The 19,935-nt window shown below is 42.4% G+C and overlaps 1 protein-coding gene across 2 annotated transcripts in view; it reads right to left on the bottom strand.

The window, feature by feature from the left end:
* Window positions 1-16,628, bottom strand: part of ROCK1 (Rho associated coiled-coil containing protein kinase 1) — a 147,331-nt gene extending 130,703 nt beyond the window's left edge. For both annotated transcript variants that reach the window (XM_036755897.1, XM_036755889.1), the window contains exon 1: window positions 16,449-16,628. In XM_036755897.1, coding sequence (XP_036611792.1) covers window positions 16,449-16,541 — 93 coding nt within the window. In that variant the 5' untranslated portion in view covers window positions 16,542-16,628. The remainder of the gene's footprint in view (window positions 1-16,448) is intronic.
* Between the last annotated feature and the right edge of the window lie 3,307 nt (window positions 16,629-19,935).

Raw genomic sequence — 19,935 nt, forward strand, 5'->3', positions numbered from 1 at the left:
GCAAAATAATACTTAAGAGCATGAGATAAGTGCAATGTGCTACATGAAGCCTGAGGACCAAAAGCTCATTAACAACTAGAGGTGAGGGAGAAAAAAAAAAATCAAAGAAAGCCTCATGGAGGAGAAGTCATTTGAATTGGACTTCAGAAAATGAGTAGTAATTCAATGGGTGACGTTGTTCCACATACAAAGAACAGCATAAACAAAAGGCCTGGAGGTGAGATGACATGGAGCATGTACGCAGTAAGAAAATATTATTTTGCTGAAATATAGACAGCACTATGAAATTAGGTTGAAAAGGAGGGTGGCACCAGATTGTAAAAGGTTTTGAATGCCTGGCATGAGTAAAATGCCTTGATTCAGTAGGCATTAGGGAGCCAATGAAGATTTTTGAGCAGATTACATGACCTTTTGCCCCACCAAAGAAGCCTGAAGATGGAAAAAAATTCAGAAACATTCAGAAAATCATTTTGAAAAATGTTGTTCATCAAAGCAGTAAGTGTATGACACTTTTAACAAACTCTTTTGCACAACTAAATGCATAGAGAGGAAAAGGCAACCAGTGTAAAAGATGCAGCAGTAAAAGGGATTGTGCTGCTGCAAAGAACAGTAACAAAGATTTCCTTCATAGTGTCTCTACTATTTGTTCCTTCCTTCACATTCCCATAATCCTACTGCTGTTACATTTAGACTTATTGCAATAACTTAACTCATTTTCTGACCTTTAGCCTTTTTCCATCCTGTTCCACGATACAAATGCAATCAGATTCAACTTTCAAAGACATTTTCTCATGTCCAATGACAGTGTCATAAAAACCAGACCTATCTGTGATAGGGCCACCCACCCTCTAGTATCTACTTGTCACTAGGAGATTTTTTTCTCTCTTTCATTTCCATAGCTAGGACCATATGCTAAATTTTAGCTTCTACAACTTCTATTCATTCTCCTTCGTCACCCTCCCAGGATTCCTGGGGGTGTGGATCTTCCAATCATCCATTTCTTCATCTTCTCTCCTTTGCCCCCAGTTTCCCAAAGCATCATGCAATGTTGGTGTTTTTAAAGGAGATTAATACAAAGCTCAACAGATAGAAAGATGGAGGGAGCACTGAATACAGTGTCAAATAAAAGAGATTAAAAAGGTTCACTCATTCTTCAAGGTTTTTATGGTTCAATCCAATTTCTAAGCAGCAACTACATGGCCTAGACACTTTATTAGCTGCTCCTCTCCTGCTGACAAATCCTTGATGTTAGTTCAATTCTAGCTACTTTGCTGTGGATTTAGCTGGCAAGGCTATTTCTTAAGGCTTCTTAAATCTACTCTCCTACATGGACATTTTAGGGCTTTAAGACAGCACCTCTCTGAAGAAGTTAATTCCACAACATTTAAGCACCTATAAGCATGCTAGCTACAATTTCTCTAATTTGGTCATTCACAGGTATCTCAACCTATGGAGGGGTTCTTAACCTTGTCTTTTGTCTTGGTCACAGGGGTGGGGAACCTCTAGATCCTCAACTGTGGCCCTTTGACTAAATCCAAACTTCACAGAAAAAATCCCCTTAATAAAAAAATTTGTTCTGTAAAATTTAGACTTAGTCAAAAGGCAGCACCCAAGGACCTAGAAGGCCACACGTACCCTCGAAGCTTCGGGTTCCCCACTCCTGATGGGCAGTCTGGTGAAGTCTATGGACTCCTTCTCAAAATAATGTTTTTAAATGCATAAAATAAATGCATAAGATTGTAAAGGAAACCAATTATATTGAAATAGCTATCAAAACATTTTTTTAAAAGTTCACAGTTAAGACTAGACCTAGAGTCTAATCTGTAAAGTATTGACGTAAGCAAGAGGGAACCTAGATCCTCTCAATCTATAAATGATTAAGACTCTTCCCAACCTGGGTCCTAAAACTGTCTCTCCTCTCAGGCTTCAGGAATTCTCAACCCTCTCACTCCTTATCTAAGGATCTCCCACTTGCCCCCCTCCTGCCCCCCTTGCCCCCAAAAGCAATCTGAATGTGCTTGTTCACATTCCTTCACTCCCTCTCCTCAGTCTGTCTTCCCTAGTCTCCCTTGATTTAACTGAAGAGAATTATATAAAGGTTGCTTCCCCTATATGCCACGCAGGGCTCTCTGGTCCTGGCCTCTACCTTGTTCACAATATAACCTCCTTCCTAACCTTAACTGCTCTGTTGTTGTGAACTATGTACACATGTGGCCCTGCCACTTAGCAGCCAAACTGATATGTTCTAGGGTCAATTATACTAAATACCTTTCCTTATTCTCAGCTCTTAGCTTCAATCATGACACATTCAAAAATTCTTTCAGAAAAGAGGGACTGGAAGAAAATAAAATATTGAATCCTTGGACCCCAATTTTTTTTTTTTGCCATAATTACAAACAAAAATGTTGATGAGGACTTACAGCAAATCAACTATATGTTCACCCTCATTTACCCATCTCTTTAACACTCTCTACTGCCTTCAAAAGGCAGGGACATTTCACCATGACCAGCCTTGTACAGAAAATCTTCAAACATTTTATTCTCCTGTTGATTGTTGTGGTTTAGTTCCATTCAGTTGTTTTCAGTCATGTCTGGCTCTTCATGACCCCACTTGGGGTTTTCTTGGCAAAGATGGTGGAGTGGTTTGCCATCTCCTTCTCCAGCTCTTTTTTTTATAGATGAGGAACAGAGACAAACAGGGCAAAGTGACTCAACCACAGTCACACAGCTAGTAAGTGACTGAGGCCGTATCTGAACTTAGGAAGCTGAGTCTTGAGTTCAGGCCTGGCCCTCTACCCACTGCTTAGCCTAGATGCCCTATCTTGTTGATTAGCTATTCATTTCTCCACAATTTCTTACATTCTTTTAGGTCTACAAACTCACTTTACCTCACTTTACTCCATCCCATTCACAGCTACTTTACAGTAGCAATTCTCATACCATTCTTAAAAATTATCAATGACCCACAAGTGCTTTTGTTTATGTGGGTTATAGCTATCAATATTTATCATATTAGAACTTAAAATACCTTAGAATTATTACAAAAAGTTTCAACTCACAGATTCCCTGAAAAGGTCTTTGGGTCCCTGGACCACACTTTAAGAATTACTACTTCTACAGAGGAAGTTAAGTCTATCTAACCTGAGTTACCTCAATTTTCCTCCTCCAAATTTTTTTTTCTTTTTTCTGTATATATTTTATTTAATATTTTAGTTTTCAACATTGATTTCCACAAGATTCTGAGTTACAAATTTTCTCCCCATTTCTACCCTCCCCCCCATTCCAACATGGCATATATTCTGATTGCCTCGTTCCCCAGTCAGCCCTCCCCTCTTTCACCACCCCCCCCAATCTCCTTTCCCCTTACTTTCTTGTAGGGCAGGATAGATTTCTATGCCCCATTCCCTACATATCTTGTTTCCCAGCTGCATGCAAAAAAAAATTTTTTTTTAATTTTTTTTTAAGCATCTCCTTTTAAAACTTTGAGTTCCAAATTCTCTCCCCTCCTCCCTTCCCACCCACCCACCCTAGAAAGGCAAGCAATTCAACATAGGCCACATGCGTATCATTATGTAAAACACTTCCACAATGCTTATGTTGTGAAAGACTAACTATATTTCCTTCCATCCTATCCTGTCCCCCTTTATTCAACTTTCTCCCTTGACCCTGTCCCTTTTCAAAAGTGTTTGCTTTTGATTATCTCCTTCCCCTGTCTGCCCTCCCTTTTACCATCCCCCCCCTTTTATCCCCTTCCCCTTACTTTCCTGTGGAGTAAGATACCCAACTGAGTGTGTATGTTATTCCCTCCTCAAGTTGAATCCAATGAGAGTAAGTTTTGCTCATTCCCCCTCACCTGCCCTCTCTTCCCTTCCAACAGAACTGCTTTTTCTTGCCACTTTTATGTGAGATAATTTATCCCATTCTATCTCTCCCTTTCTCCCTCTCTCAATATAATCCTCTCTCACCCCTTAAATTTATTTCATTTTTTTAGATATCATCCCTTCATATTCAACTCATCCTGTGCCCTCTGCCTATATTCCCTTCAACTCCCCTAATACTGAGAAAGGTCTCATGAATTACACACATCATCTTTCCATGCAGGAATGTAAACCTAACAGTTCAACTTTAGTAAGTCCCTTATGAATTCTCTTTCTTGTTTACCTTTTCATGCTTCTCTTGATTCTTGTATGTAAAAGTCAAATTTTCTATTCAGCTCTGGTCTTTTCACTGAGAAACCTTGAAAGTCCTCTATTTTATTGAAAATCCATATTTTGCCTTGGAGCATGATACTCAGTTTTGCTGGGTAAGTGATTCTTGATTTAATCCTAGTGATTTAATCCTAGCTCCATTGACCTCTGGAATATCATATTCCAAGCCCTTTGATCCTTTAATGTGGAAGCTGGGGGGGGCGGAGCCAAGATGGCAGCGGGTAAGCAAGAACTAGAGTGAGCTCCGTACCCGAGTCCCTCCAAAAACCTATAAAAAATGGCTCTGAACCAATTCTAGAACGGCAGAACCCACAGAACAGCAGAGGGAAGCAGGGCTCCAGCCCAGGACAGCCCGGATGGTCTCTGGGTGAGGTCTATTCCACACGGAGCTAGGAGCTGGAAGCTGGAAGCTGGGAACGGAGTGGAGCAGAGCCCAGACTGAGCGGCGTGGACCATCCAGACCAGAAGCCGGGCGGAGGGGGCCCTAGCGCCCTGAATATGTGAGCTGCGGCAGTTACCAGACCCCTCGACCCACAAACACCAAAGACTATGGAGAAGGTTAGTGGGAAAAGCTGCGGGAGTGGAAGGAGTTCACGGTTCGGCTTCCAGCCCCGGGGGCAGCGGAGGTGGGGCAGCTACGGCAGTTGCTGCTTCCCAGCTCCAGGCCCACCTGGTGGGAGGAATTAAGTGGTGGGTCAGAGCAGGAGTGCAACAGCCTGCTGAAGATCTAAGCCCAATCTGGACTGGGGGTTCTTGGGGAAGGAGTAGTGCGGGTCTGACAGAGCTGGCACCTCCCCCTCAAACGTGGACTACAAGCAGTCATACCCCACTGAAAAACTCAAGGGTCAAGTTAGTTGGTTGGGAATATGGCCAGGCAGTGAAAACGCGCCCAGATTCAGTCTCAGACTTTGGATTCTTTCTTTGGTGACAAAGAAGACCAAAACATACAGCCTAAAGAAGACAACAAAGTCATAGAGCCTACAACAAAAGCCTCCAAGAAAAACATGAACTGGCCCCAGGCCACAGAAGAACTCAAAAAGGAGTTGGAAAAGCAAGTTAGAGAAGTAGAGGAAAAATTGGGAAGAGAAATGAGAAGGAATCAAGAAAACCATGAAAAACAAGTCAATGACTTGCTAAAGGAGACCCAGAAAAATACTGAAAAATACACTGAAGAAAACAACACCTTAAAAAACAGACTAACTCAAATGGCAAAAGAGCTCCAAAAAGCCAATGAGGAGAAGAATGCCTTGAAAGGCAGAATTAGCCAAATGGAAAAGGAGGTCCAAAAGATCACTGAAGAAAATACTACTTTAAAAATTAGATTGGAGCAAGTAGAAGCTAGTGACTTTATGAGAAATCAGGATATTATAAAACAGAAACAAAGGAATGAAAAAATGGAAGACAATGTGAAATATCTCCTTGGAAAAACCACTGACCTGGAAAATAGATCCAGGAAAGATAATTTAAAAATTATTGGACTACCTGAAAGCCATGATCAAAAAAAGAGCCTAGATATCATCTTGCAAGAAATTATCAAGGAGAACTGCCCTGATATTCTAGAGCCACAGGGCAAAATAGAAATTGAAATAATCCATCGATCGCCTCCTCAAATAGATCCCAAAAAGAAATCTACTAGGAATATTGTTGCCAAATTCCAGAGCTCCCAGATCAAGGAGAAAATACTGCAAGCAGCCAGAAAGAAACAATTGGAGTATTGTGGAAATCCAATCAGAATAACCCAAGATCTGGCAGCTCCTACATTAAGAGATTGAAGGGCTTGGAATGCGATATTCCGGAGGTCAATGGAGCTAGGATTAAAACCTAGAATCACCTACCCAGCAAAACTGAGTATCATGCTCCAAGGAAAAATATGGATTTTCAATAAAATAGAGGACTTTCAAGCTTTCTCAGTGAAAAGACCAGAGCTGAACAGAAAGTTTGCTTTTCAACCGCAAGAATCAAGAGAAGCATGAGAAGGTAAACAAGAAAGAGAAATCACAAGGGACTTACTAAAGTTGAACTGTTTTGTTTACATTCCTACATGGAAAGATGATGTGTATGATTCATGAGACCTCAGTATTAGGGTAGTTGAAGGGAATATGCATATATATATATATATATATATATATATATATATATATATATGTTTATGTATATATATAAGTGAATGTATATGTATGTATATATCTATGTGTATATGTATGTATGTGTATATATGTGTATATGTATATATATGTGTGTTTATATGTATGTATATATGTATATATATGTAAAAGAGAGAGAGCAGACACAGGGTTAGTTGAAGATGAAGGGAAGATATCTAAAAGAAATAAAATGAAATTAAGGGATGAGAGAGCAACATACTGAGAGAGGGAGATAGGGAGAGATAGAATGGGGTGGATTATCTCGCATAAAGGTGGCAAGAGGAAGCAGTTCTGTGGGAGGAGGGGAGAGGGCAGGTGAGGGGGGAATGAGTGAACCTTGCTCTCATCAGATTTGGCCTGAGGGGGAATACCATACATACTCAGTTGGGTATCTTACCCCACAGGAAAGAAGAGGGAGGAAGATAAAAAAAAAAAATAAAAGGGGGGGTGGGGATGATGGAGGGGAGGGCAGATGGGGGTGGAGGTAATCAAAACAAACACTTTGGAAAGGGGACAGGGTCAAGGGAGAAAATTCAATAAAGCGGGATGGGTTGGGAAGGAGCAAAATGTAGTTAGCCTTTCACAACATGAGTATTGTGGAAGGGTTATACATAATGATACATGTGTGGCCTAGGTTGAATTGCTTGACTTCGTAGGGAGGGTGGGTGGGAAGGGAAGAGGAGAGAGAATTTGGAACTCAAAGTTTTAAAATCAGATGTTCAAAAACAAAAAAAGTTTTTGCATGCAACTAAAAAATAAGATACACAGGCAATGGGGCATAGAAATTTATCTTGCCCTACAAGAAAGGAAGGGAAAATGGGATGAGAGGGGAGGGGGGTGATAGAGGGGAGGGCTGACTGGGGAACAGGGCAACCAGAATATAAGCCATCTTGGAGTGGGGGGGAGGGTAGAAATGGGGAGAAAATTTGTAATTCAACCTGTTGTGAAAATCAATGCTGAAAACCAAATATGTTAAATAAATAAATTTAAATTTAAATTTAATGTGGAAGCTGCTAGATCTTGTATTATTCTGATTGTGTTTCCACAATACTCAAATTGATTCCTTCTGGCTCCTTGCAGTATTTTCTCCTTGATCTGGGAGCTCTGGAATCTGGTGACAATATTCCTAGGAGTTTTCTTTTTGGGATCTTTTTCAGGAGGTGATCATTGGATTCTTTCAATTTCTATTTCACCCTCTGGCTCTAGAATATGAAGGCAGTTCTCCTTGATGATTTCTTGAAAGATGATGTTTAGGCTCTTTTTTTGATCATGGCTTTCCCTTAGTCCAATAATTTTTAAATTATCTCTCCTCGATCTATTTTCGTGGTCAGTGGCTTTTCCAATGAGTTATTTCATATTGTCTTCCACTTTTTCATTCCTTTGGTTCTGTTTTATATCTTGATTTCTCATAAAGCTTCCACTTAATTCAATCTAATTTTTAAGGTGGTATTTTCTTCAGTGGTCTTTTGGACCTCCTTTTCCATTTGGCTAATTCTACCTTTCAAGGCCTTCTTCTCCTCATTGGCTTTTTGGAGCTCTTTTGACATTTGGGTTAGTCTATTCTTTAAGGTGCTATTTTCTTCAGTATTTTTTTGGGTCTCCTTTAGCAAGTCATTGACTTATTTTTCATGATTTTCTTGCATCACTCTCATTTCTCTTCCCAATTTTTCCTCTACTTCTCTTACTTGCTTTTCCAAATGCTTTTTGAGCTCTTCCATTGCCTGAGCCCAATTCATATCTTTCTTGGAGGCTTTTGATGTAGGCTCTTTGACTTTGTTGGCTTCTTCTGGCTGTATGATTTGATCTTCTTTGTCACCAAAAAAGGAGTCTAGAGTTTGAGTCTGAACCTGAGTCCGTTTTCGCTGCCTGTTCATGTTCCCAGTCAACTACTTGACCCTTGAGCTTTTTGTCAGGATATGACTGCTTGTGGACTAGAGAGTACTATGTCCCAAGCTTTAGGGTCCAAACACTGCTGTTTTCAGAGCTACTTCTACTCCACCATCACCTCAGACTCTGTCACAGCAGCATTCCTCCCCCCCAAGAACCGCCAACCAGGACCACAATTCAGATCCAAGCAGGGCACAGCAAGAGAATCTGCCTTTATGCCCACAAAGCACTCCTTGCATTCCTACTCTGATCTGCTGCTAGATTCCTCCCACCTTGTGGGCCAGGGATTTGAGAAGCCGGTGACGCTGGCACTCTAGAGGCAGCCTCAGGACCTTCCTGCTGCTGCTACCACCACCGCTGCATGACTCCCTCCACCCCCAGAGCTGGCGGCCGGACCACTCTGAACTCTATCCCGCAGTTTCCCCCTAACCTGGTCTTTAGCGTTTGTGTGTTGAGAAGTCTGGTAACTGCCACAGCTCACTGTTTCATGGTCCCGAAGCCTCTTCCAGCTGGCTGATTGCGCAGCCCATGCTGGGCTGCCCTCAGCTCTCAGCACCATGCAATAGACCCTTCCCAGTGACCATCCAGGCTCTCCTGGGCTGGATACCTGTTTCCCTCTGCTATTTCATGGGTTCTGCAGCTCTAGAATTTGTTCAGAGCCATTTTTTACAGGTGTTTGGAGGGATTTGGGGGAGAGCTTAAGCAAGTCCCTACTTTCCTGCGGCCATCTTGGCTCTGCTTCTGCCTCCTCCAAATCTTGAAATTTCTCTCTATCTGCACTCATCCTGCTTCAAGAAAAAATAATAATAGTATCTGACACAGATGCTTCTCAGTTTGTAATGTGTGTTCCATACCTCATCTAGTTAAAAATGTCTTTTCCTCTTTCCAAGGGTAACCATTTCCCACCAATTCTTTCAAGCTCTTCTTGCTCCTACAATAATCTCTCACACATACTTAAGTGGAGACCTCAGGTCAGACATCTCATTTCTCACCTGGCTGCACCACCTTGGGACTTCTCTGATTTCTCTAACCTGAATCAGCTATCTCTCTCATCTCTCCTTTTCAGCTTCCTTTTTGTTTTGTCTTCCTCCCTTAGATTGTAAGTTCCTTGAGGGCTGGGACTTTTTTTTTCTTATTTGTATGGCCAGTGTGTGGAACATAGTAGGCACTTAATAAATGTTTATTGACTTAATGTGACTGCCATATCTTTAGTTCCTCCTTCTTCATTATCTCTTTACCCCACCCCCCATCTACAAATATCCTCAAATCACACTTTGCTCCCCAAAGCTCTCCAACGACCCTGGAACCTGTTCCATCTCTTACCTTCCTTTCACCATTACACCTTTCAAACTTATTAGCTACACTTCTTGCCTCCATTTTCTCATCACTTCTCACCTTCTTAAAATCTGGCATTTGCCACAAGATTGGTAATGACTTCTTGATAATGAGATGGCTTTTTCACAGTTCTCATCTTCTTTGTCCTTTTGGTGAGGCTATCCTCTCCTGGCCTTCCTACTTCTCTAATCATTCTGTCTCTTCTAATTCCTGCCAAATGCAGACATGTTCTGTTCTCAGACATTTTCCTCTCCACCCCTTTTCCCTGAAGATCTTATCCACACAGTGCTCCAGCTTTCACCTCTACACACACGACACATAAACAGTCATCTCTAGCCTCATCCAGTTACACAGTAATCTAGAATTTCCAACTGTCTACAAGATATAGCTCATCAGTCAGTCAAGAATTAAGCATCTACTAAGAACCTACTAGTTCTTACTACTGTGCCAGGCCCTGTGCTAAGTCCTGGTGATACAAAGAAGGACAAATGGCAGTTACTATCCTGGAGGAGCTCAAAATCTAATGGGAGAAACAACATGCAAATATGTACAGACAAGCTTAAAACAAGGAGGGAACTGTCACTAGATCAAAGCATAGTGGGGGAGGGGGGGAGGGGTAAAGTGTAAGACTAGAAAGGGTGGGAAAGAGGAGGAGATTATGAAGGACTCTGAATGCCTAACAGAGGATTTTGTATTTGATCCTGAAAGTAAAAGGGAATCAATGAAGTTTAATTGAGTAGGGTGTTGGACCTGTGCTTTAGGAAAATCACTGTGACAGCTAAATGGAGGCTAGACTAGAGTGAGGAGACACTTGTGGTAAGCAGACCAACCAGCAGGCTATTGTAATTACTGTTGTATTACAATAGTAGTATTTTAGGTGTGAGGTGATGAGCAGTAGTGTCATAGGAGAGAAGGGGGCATATTCAAAAGCCACTGCAAAAGTAAAATTAAACAGGTCTTGGAGACAGATTGATGATGGCAGTGGTGGGGAACCTTCAGCCTTAAGCACCACATGTGGCCCCCTAGGTCTTCAAGTGCAGCCCTCTGACTGAATCCAAACTTCACAGAACAAATCCCCTTAATAAAAGGGTTTGTTCTCTAAAACTTGGACTCAGTCAAAATGCCGAACCCAAAGACCTAGAAGGCCACACGTGTCTACAAGGCTGCAGATTCTCCACCCCTGGACTATGGGAAGTGAGAGACAGTGAGGTGTAGAAGATAACATCCAGACTGAGACGTAAGGGACTTGGGTCTTAAGCAGGAAGTATGGAAAGGGGGAAGGTTTAAGGGGGAAAACAATGAATTCAGTATCAGACATGTTCAGTTTAAGAAGTCTACTGGACATCCAGTTTGAGATGTCTGAAAGGCAGTTGAGATGCAAAACTGCTTGATCAGCAAAGGGGCTAGGACTGGATGAGTAGATTTGAGAATTATCAGCACAGAGATGATAATTACACCTGTGGGAGCTAGTGAGATCACCAAGTGAAGTAGTATAAAGGAAAAGAAGAGGGCCCGTGAGACACTCATAGTTAGGGGTTGTGACCTGGATGAACAGCCTGCAAAGGAGACTAAAGAGCAGTAAGATAAGGAGGAAGAGAATTAGAAGACAGTGGTACCCCAAAAGCCTAAAGAGAAGATATTACCAGGGAGAAAAAAGTGATCAATAGTGTCAAAGGTCCAGAAGAATGAGAACTGAGAAAGGGTCACTGGATTTGGCAAGTAAGAGATCACTGATAACTTGGAGAGAGTCAATTTGGTTGACTGATGAGGTTGGCAGCCAGATTATAGAGAGTTAAGTAAGGAGAGAAACAGGAGGCACCTACTGAAGAAGGCTTTTTCACAGAGTTTAGACACAAACGGCAAAATGTTAGTTTACTGGGGATGGAAGGCTCAAATAAGAGTTTTTTGAAGACAGGGGAGATATGAGCTTATTTGTAAGCAGTAGGGAAGCTAGGAGACAGAGAGACAATTTGAAAATAAGTGAGCGATTAAGGATAATAGAGGAGGCATTCTGGTGGAAGGGATGGGATGAAATGAGAATGGTTGTGCAGGGAGAGAGGTTTGCTTTGGCAAGGAACAGGGTCACCTCTTCATGTGGGATGGGGTAAAGGAGGAAGTATCAGTAGAAAGCATTTGAGTGATGAGATGAGGAACAGGAAAGAAGAAGGAGCTCTCAACAAATGGCCTTAATTTTTCAATAAATATGAGGCAAGGTTCACAGCTGAGAAGGTGGGGGGAGGAAAAGCCATGGGAGGTTAGAGGAAGGATGAAATGGCTTAGAAGAGCTTCTGTGGAAAGTGGAATAGTGAGCTGGTAAGGGAGGTAAGGAAGGATTGCCTAGTAGCTTTGAGGGCCTAGCTGAGATTAAGTAACAGTTGTGTAGTGGACCCAGTCCAGCAACTCATACTCATCTTTCCAGAAAAAAAAATGTCCTTCTCTTTTTCTGAACTTCCCAATTACTGTTAACGACAAAACTATTTTTTCTCGGTCACCCAAACCTGAAATCTATGAGCCATTTTTGACATCTGAAGCTCCTTCCACTTCTCAAGGCTGGTGAACAGCACTATCAAATTTAGACTGTCCCAGTCTGTGTTAGTTTTCTATTCATTACTATCATCAGCATGCTAGTCTCAGTCTTCATTAGCTCCTGCCTGGATTGTTACAATAGCCTAACCAGTTTCTTTGCCTCTAGTGTAACCACAGAAATCATCCTAATGAAAGAGCAACTCTGATGTCATTCCCCTAATCATGGCTCCCCACTGACCAATAAGTCCTAAACAAGTCTTTACTGAGGACCCTTCCTAATTTGGTAGCAACCCACCTTTCTAGTGTCGTTTTCAACCAGTTCTGTATTGTATTTTTTTTGGAAGGGGGGGAAGGCAGAGCAATTGGGGTTAAGTGATTTGCCCAAGATCACACAGCCAGTAAGTATGTCAAGTGTCTGAGGCCAAATTTGAACTCAGGTCCTCCTGACTCCAGGGCCAGTGCTCTATTCACTGTGCCACCTAGCTGCCCTTATACTGTATTTTCTAATGGAAACCAATGTATTATTCCTGAACATACCACTATCTTTTCCTAACCTCATGCTTATGCCATTCCAATTGCCAGGTATACCACCCTTATGCCACCTCTGCAAATCTATAAGATCCTTATGATCAGGGCCTGTTTCAGTCTTTGTAGCCCCTATAGTGCACAGAGTAGTAGTAGTTCAATTCACCTGAAATATTTATTAAGTACCTACTATGTAAAAGGTCCGATTCTAAATACTAAAGATGCAAAGACAAGAATCAAGCAGTCCCTTCTTACAAGGTACTTGCATTTTACTGAGGAATACACAATGCACAAAGACAATACCATGAATTTCAAGAGGAAACATACTAACCACTGGAGGAGGCACAAAATTAGGAGGAGCATCTGAGCTAAACCTAGAAGAAATCTAAGACTTCTAGAGGCAAAGGGAAGAAATGAATATATTTTAGACCTGTGCAAAGGCAAAGAAACAGGAGGTAGAATGTCAAGTTTTGGGAAATAGAAAGATAGTAGGGCAATTTAGTTGAAACAGAAGATATGAAGTATAATACAAAGTAAATCTGGAAAGATGCAGGGTGGGGTTAGATATTAAAGGGCTTCAATTAGCAAGCAGCTTGCATTTTGTCCTAAAGACAAAAGGAAGCTCAATAAAATGCTTACTAATCTATTTGGGAGATTTTACCTATTTACAGGAAAAATCTGGCCTTGGACTCAGAGGACTTAGGTCTCTGAAGCTTACTATCTGTGTGGCCCTAGGCAAGTCACTTAAATTCTTCAGTTTCTTCAAACCACCTGTGGTAGTTTGTCCTTCATTTTCAGGGAAGAGGACCAATGACATCAAAGATGATGTCTTAACTAGTGCACAAATTGGATTTAAAGAGTTGCACAAAGTTGGCAGCCTCACTCTCTCTTCTAGAGTCATTAAAATCCAGTGGCAGGACAACTGGCATGCAATGGATGACCTTGGCTTCTTCTATGTCTGACAGAGCTCTAAGTGCTCCATAGCACCAGCTTCAACTGCTTTCATGGACGCTGGAACACTCCTCATTCACCCATTCTGCCAGGGAAGTCTTCACAAGCCTGGGGTAGACATCCTCCTAACTCACTGATGGGTTTGAGGTCTGTCAGTTACCCTCAACCTGGTTTAGCCAGTTTACCAAGAGTGCATTACTGGTGTGTTACCCCTTCCCATGCTACAGCTTCTTAGAGCCACAGGTGAGAGTTAAGTGCCAAGTGGACAACAATGGAGGATGAACAGCCCTGAAAAGGTTTTAGCAAGCCCTCACACCAGAGTTGCTAGTCCTCCATGAACACCCATGTGGGATCCTGTTCCTATGTGATCTTTCAGGTCCCTCCCAGCTCTGGATCTATGATCCTACGATCTCTTACTCCTCTCCTAATCTGAATATCCCTGAAACACAGAAACTATACCCTGCCCCTATTCCTTTGCTCATTACATTCCCCCTTTCTCTCCATCCAAAAGTGTCTAAGTCCAACTTCCTTTATTAAGTTTTCTTTGACCACTCCAACCTACAGTGATTTCACTCTCCCCAGAACTAAAACAGCACTTATTATCCATGAAGTCTCCCCAAATTTCCTTGGTCAAAAATGATGACAACCCTCACAGTACTTTGATGGCACTGCTTCTACACTTTATGCCCTATCCTGTATCAGTGTGAGTGTCTTATCTTCCCTGCTACATGGTAAACCTAAAGGACAGGGTCAGAGGCCCCTTCCAACTCTAACTCCATAATCCTATGCTCTTTGTGCATCCCTTTGTGCATCAGCTTTCAAAAAACAGGCCTTAAAAATGTATTAATTATGTGCCCCTCCTTTGGCACATTTGCTAGTCAGTTTTTCATTTATATTGTCTTCCCTATTAGGTCACAAGCTCTTTAAAGAGAGAAAACTGTCTTATCATTCTTTGTTTCCCCCTGGGGAATCAAAATTCAACAAATAATTTTTGATTGATTGAATTCACCCATATAAAGGAATACTGCAGAGGGATCATTTTTCATCTTAAGGGCTCTTCCAATTCTAAGAGCTATACTTGAGAAAGAAACACACAAATACACAACAAATAAAGTATAGAAGAAAAAAAAACTTGACTTAGAATGAGTTTCAAGAACACAGTAGTCACAAGTATAGAATGGAAAAAGGTCTATAGATTAGGCCAAAAGATAACTGTAACCTGTCTACAAATACTGTTTCATAGATGAGTTCAAGAGTTTAAAAAATAGACGGAAAAAGTGGAAGCAACAAATATTAAACAATAAAATTTCTTAAACTTTACACATGCAAGGCCAGGCATAGTTTAAGTGCTCAATAAATGTCTGATTAAATTACAAAGAAATCTCAATCAAGAGGAAACATCTTTCTATTCCCTTTCAACACTCCTAAGCAAAACTCCTAAAAGAATCATAAAGCAAAGCAACCAACTACATATTTTAAAATGTTACATCTGTACATATGGGCAAGACATTTCTCTTATGTCTAAAACACTACTCCAAACAGATTCAGCACTGCATAGAGATCCCAAATTAAGAAACAATGAAGGCTTAAGTTTCTTACTGATAAAGGGGTTTTCAGCTTCCCGGTAACCTATATTCAAATCTCAACAATGTTACGTTCATTTTAAAATCATAATAGTTAGATGAAACCAAAATCCATGCTAATTTAAAAACTATTCAACATAATTTTTGTCTTTCATGTAAGCATAACATTTAAAAATAGCACATTTCTCTGAATGACTCAATGACTACTATTTTTTAACTGCCTCACATTCACTTAGCCCCAAATGGTAAGTTATAAACTGACCCTTGCATTCTTAACACTAATTCCCTGGAGATGCTGTGAAATCTTATCAGTACACATGCTCCCTGTGACTTCATTTTAAAGAAGAATTTATTTTAGTCCACCAAATTAAGATACTTTCACAACTTGGAAAAGCATCATTAGAAACTGACTTGACATAAGGGTCTATTTCAATAAAGTATACAAATAGTCATTTTGTAAAAAAGTGACAAAAGTCTAAAATTACACTATCAGAGCCCATCACTGATTTTTGAAATTGGACTTCAGTTTTCACCATACAAAACAATAAAAAAAACCATAAAGTGATTTAAAAGCTAAAGTATAACAAAAAGTAATACCATGACTGCTGTTTTTTGTAATGCACAAAATTATTAGAAGATGTTAACAATGTGCTGAAATAACAACCAATTAAGTCAATCGGAAGGGGAAGGGGAAAGCCGAGAAACACTGACACTCCTCAGTTTCATAGAATGAAAGTCTTGGTTTTTTACACTTAACTAGATCAGCAAAAAGACAGCCTAAAAGTCACTTTTCCAAAACTAATTAATCTCCATAGCCACTTTCTAAGCACTCTGCTACGTCTGTTGAAAGGAGAAGTGTGTTCTTTCGTACATAACTGTCTGACACTCATCAGGAAGACGACTTCCTAATAGAACCTCTATTTCCTAACTACCGGTCCATGCGTCTAATGACAACTTTGACAAGAGAATGCCTTCTTCTATGATCCTTGCAATAACAGTTCATGAGAGTCCTAATAAATAAGTGGGACTTGAGGCTGTACAGAGCTGATCAGCCGGGGAGGGAGCTTCCCACACTCCCTCCGGATGAACCACAAGACTGGAATGGTACACCAAGACTCCCCAGGGAATTTTTTTTAATCGCGGTCGAGATGCTTTCCGTTGAGTCTCAGGCACAGAAGCAACTTTCCTTGGTAATGCACTGCAGTCAAGGCCCCCAAGAGGAAATAAACTTAATCCCGGGCCGAGCAGAGCAAAACAAGGCGCGGCGCGGCCGGGCTGCCCCCACTTACCAGCAAACAATCCGAATTCACTTCCGACTTCGGGTCCCGCAGCAGGTTGTCGATTTTCTCAAACCGAGTCTCAAAACTGTCCCCAGTCGACATGGTGCTGCTGCTGCGGTGACAATCCCCTTCTACCGGCAGCACTAGCGACGGGAAAACGCTCGGAACTCACTTCCTCCGCAGGCCGGGGGCTCGCCTCCTGGGCTGCAGCGTCCGGCCCGAGGGGCCGGAACCTCGGGGTCGCCCGGGGCTCCGCGCTGCCCCTTCACTGAGTGGCTCTCCGCTCTCCCGGCCGGGCTCTGGGGGCGATGGCGACCCGTAACCGCGCCGAAGCCCACAGGCGCATCCCACCCGACAGCCCGCCCCGCCGCTGTCGCCACCGGCCTCGGCGCCCCGGGGGAAGGTGCTCGCGCCTAGCGGGCCCGGGTCCCGGCCGCCGCAGCTGCCTCCATGAAGGGCCGGCCCCCCCTCTGAGAAGGGCAAGAGAGGAAACAGGAGGCGGGAGGGGCAGGTAAGAGCTTCCCCAGACGAGTCAAGGGGGGGCAGAGGTTGCGCTCCCAGCTGATGCTGCCCGGCCCGCCGGCGGGGCCCGCTCCGCTCCTGTCCCAGGCGCTGCAGGCAGGCTAATCCCTCATGCCCGGCTCTGCTCGGCCGGGTCCGACGTGCGGCTCCGCCTCGGTCGATAGCAGCTCCCCACCGGGCTGCCTCACTCGCCCATTTTGTCCACTCGCCGCCGCCGTTGTTGCTGCCGCCGCTGGTGTTGCTCCTGCTGCTGCAGCTGCCGCTGAGGGGTCCGGCGGGGCAGGGCGAGGCCGGTGCCCGTCCGAAAAGGCTGGAGGGAAGGAAGGACGGAAGGAAGGAAGAAAGGAAACAGGGTTAGAGCAGACAGGCCGACGAGTCCGCTCAGGACGACGACTGACTGGGGAGAACGCCTGGGAGGGGCCGGTCAGCCGAAGTCCGGGTTGGGGCGGGGAGGGGGTGGTGGGAGGGGGTGGGAAAGGGAAGAGTGAGTTGCGGCAGCAAATGCCTCGGGGGGGCTAGAGGGACTAATATGTCCGCCTTCCTGTTCAAACAAACGGAGACCGCCCGCGCGTACTGCGCATGCGGAGCGCGGAGGATCGGAAGGGGAACCAGCCCTGGTGAGCCCCGCGTTCTCTGGGACCGGAGACCGAATGGGACGGCAGACGTGCGCGCGCACGCTTGCCACTATCGCGCAGAATCTTTCGGGTGGGGAAGAGGAGGAGGCGGTACGGGGAGGAGGCACCTCCCCCGGAGCTGGCTCCGTGGCTCGGTCCGGAGCTGCTTCTCCCCCGCAGCCCTCGGAGGGGTGGGGCGGAGGCGGGGTTGCTTTGCTTCTCGGAGTTGCTGCAGTGGCCGTGGGGCTCTCGGGGTTGTTTTTTCCATCGCCCTGCATCGAGTTCTGGCTCGGGTCCCTTGGGGGCCTTGGAAGATTCTTACCAAGAAGAGAACCAGGCACTTGAATCTCGTCCTTTTGTAACGAAGGCAAGATGTTTCCCGGCATTAGTAAAAAAAAAAAACAAAAAAAAAACAATAAAATTTAAAAGGCATCTGCCGCCTTTCAAATACTGGTTAAGATTTCCCTGGGGAGAAGGGAGAAGGGAAAAAAAAGCAGTTACTCGGCTCTTCCCATACCTAAAAGCTGGAAAGGACCTGAGTCAAACCATTAACAAGTGGAGATGATTTTGACAGAAGCCCCGAAGAGGAGTAAGAGACTTGAAAGTTTGCTCTCGTCATTAACAAACAGCTCATGGGGTTCTCTTTAATTGGTACACCCAAAGGACAGCAAAGGACAGTCAGACTGACACCACATAGTGACATTTAGAGATGTGATTTTACCCGAAATTATGCAGGCAGAACCAACTAGTCATTTCCTCCTTGTTCACAGGTTGCTTCATTGGCTGTGCTGAGGGAGTGAAAGAAATGTTACTCAATCTGCAGATGTCCTGATAAAATAACGTTGCCTATAGAAGGATATCAGTCTTGTTTTATTTTTGCTAAATATTTATTATTATAAATACTATATTATGTTTATTAAAATATTTATTAGAAATAAATATTAAATTTTTATTATTCTATTTCTGTTTTCTTTTTATTCACTTTTTTTTATTTCAAGTTTTAGATTCATCAGAAGGGAACTATGAGCATTTCACTACAAAGGGACTAGCAATTTTCCTGTAACCAGAGTACTGAGTATACTCCTGAACTAAAGTCAATCACCAGTGTGATTAGAAACTTTGTAATTTGTATGGCCATTTTTTTCCTAGGGTTGGTTTAACTGCCTTTATTTAGATAGGAATAGAGCATTTAATTTCACTTCATTTCATTCGCATATAATACACTACAAAAGATCATTAAATTACTTTATATTTCATTGTTGTTCAGTCGTTTCAAACTCTTTGTGACCCCATTTGGGGTTTTCTTGGCAAAGATACTGGAATGGTTTGCCATTTCTCTGCAGCACATTTGACAGATGAAGAAACTGAGGCAAACAGGTAAAGTGACTTGCCCAGGGTCACATAGCCAATAAGTGTCTGAGGCCAGATTTGAACTCGGGAAAATGAGTCTTCCTGACTTCAGGACTGGCACTCTATCCATTTTGACACCTAGCTGCCCCTTGTGTTTTATCGTATTTCATAAACGTCTAGTACACTATAAAAGATTCTCAAACTACTTTTTATTTATTTTTGCTTATTTAGATTTGTATGTAATTGTGTGTGCGGACACATACATACATGTATATATAGATATATATATCTATATATACACGTGTGTATATGTATATACGTATATATACCTGTCTCCCTTATTAGAATAGGAATTCTCCTTGTGAATAGGGATTGTTTCATTCATTGTGTTGTGTTCCCAGTACCTAGAACTTAATGTTAATAACATTGTCCCTTTATAAAACTTAGATGTTTTTTAAATGCACTTTTTTGACTCAAGTGTTTAAAGTACAGTACTTGAATTTTTTAAACCATATGAATTTAAAACCATATGAATTAGCACTGAACCCAAGGTTTAAAGTAAATCCAGCAAGAGACCTAAAATAAACTTACCAAACTCTGCCTCTCCTTTTGATTATCACTTTTAGGTGTTCTTAGGAATTCGTTGTTTCTCAAAGATTTTGGAACATTTTGACTTTCTGTTGCTAACTATTAGGGCCCACAATACAAAATAGAGCTTGAGGTGAATGGATGGCAAGAGTAATTATTGGTGAATCATAAAATTTAAAACTGGAAGAGACCTTAGATGTTGTAGTTTAATCCCATCACTTAATAGAATTAAAGAAATAGTGACTTACCCAAAATTGGCATATCCATTATATGTCAGAGCAGAGTCCAACTTCAACTCTATTCTGTTCCAGTAATCTTTCCATGACACCATACTACACCTTGATTCTCAGTCAAGTTTTATAAAGCTAGATGAGTCATTTGTTTGTCTGTTTTTGGGGGGAACTTTAAAAATCTAAGCAGCT

Source organism: Trichosurus vulpecula, chromosome 1 (genome assembly GCF_011100635.1).
Source record: "Trichosurus vulpecula isolate mTriVul1 chromosome 1, mTriVul1.pri, whole genome shotgun sequence".
Taxonomy (NCBI): domain Eukaryota; kingdom Metazoa; phylum Chordata; class Mammalia; order Diprotodontia; family Phalangeridae; genus Trichosurus; species Trichosurus vulpecula.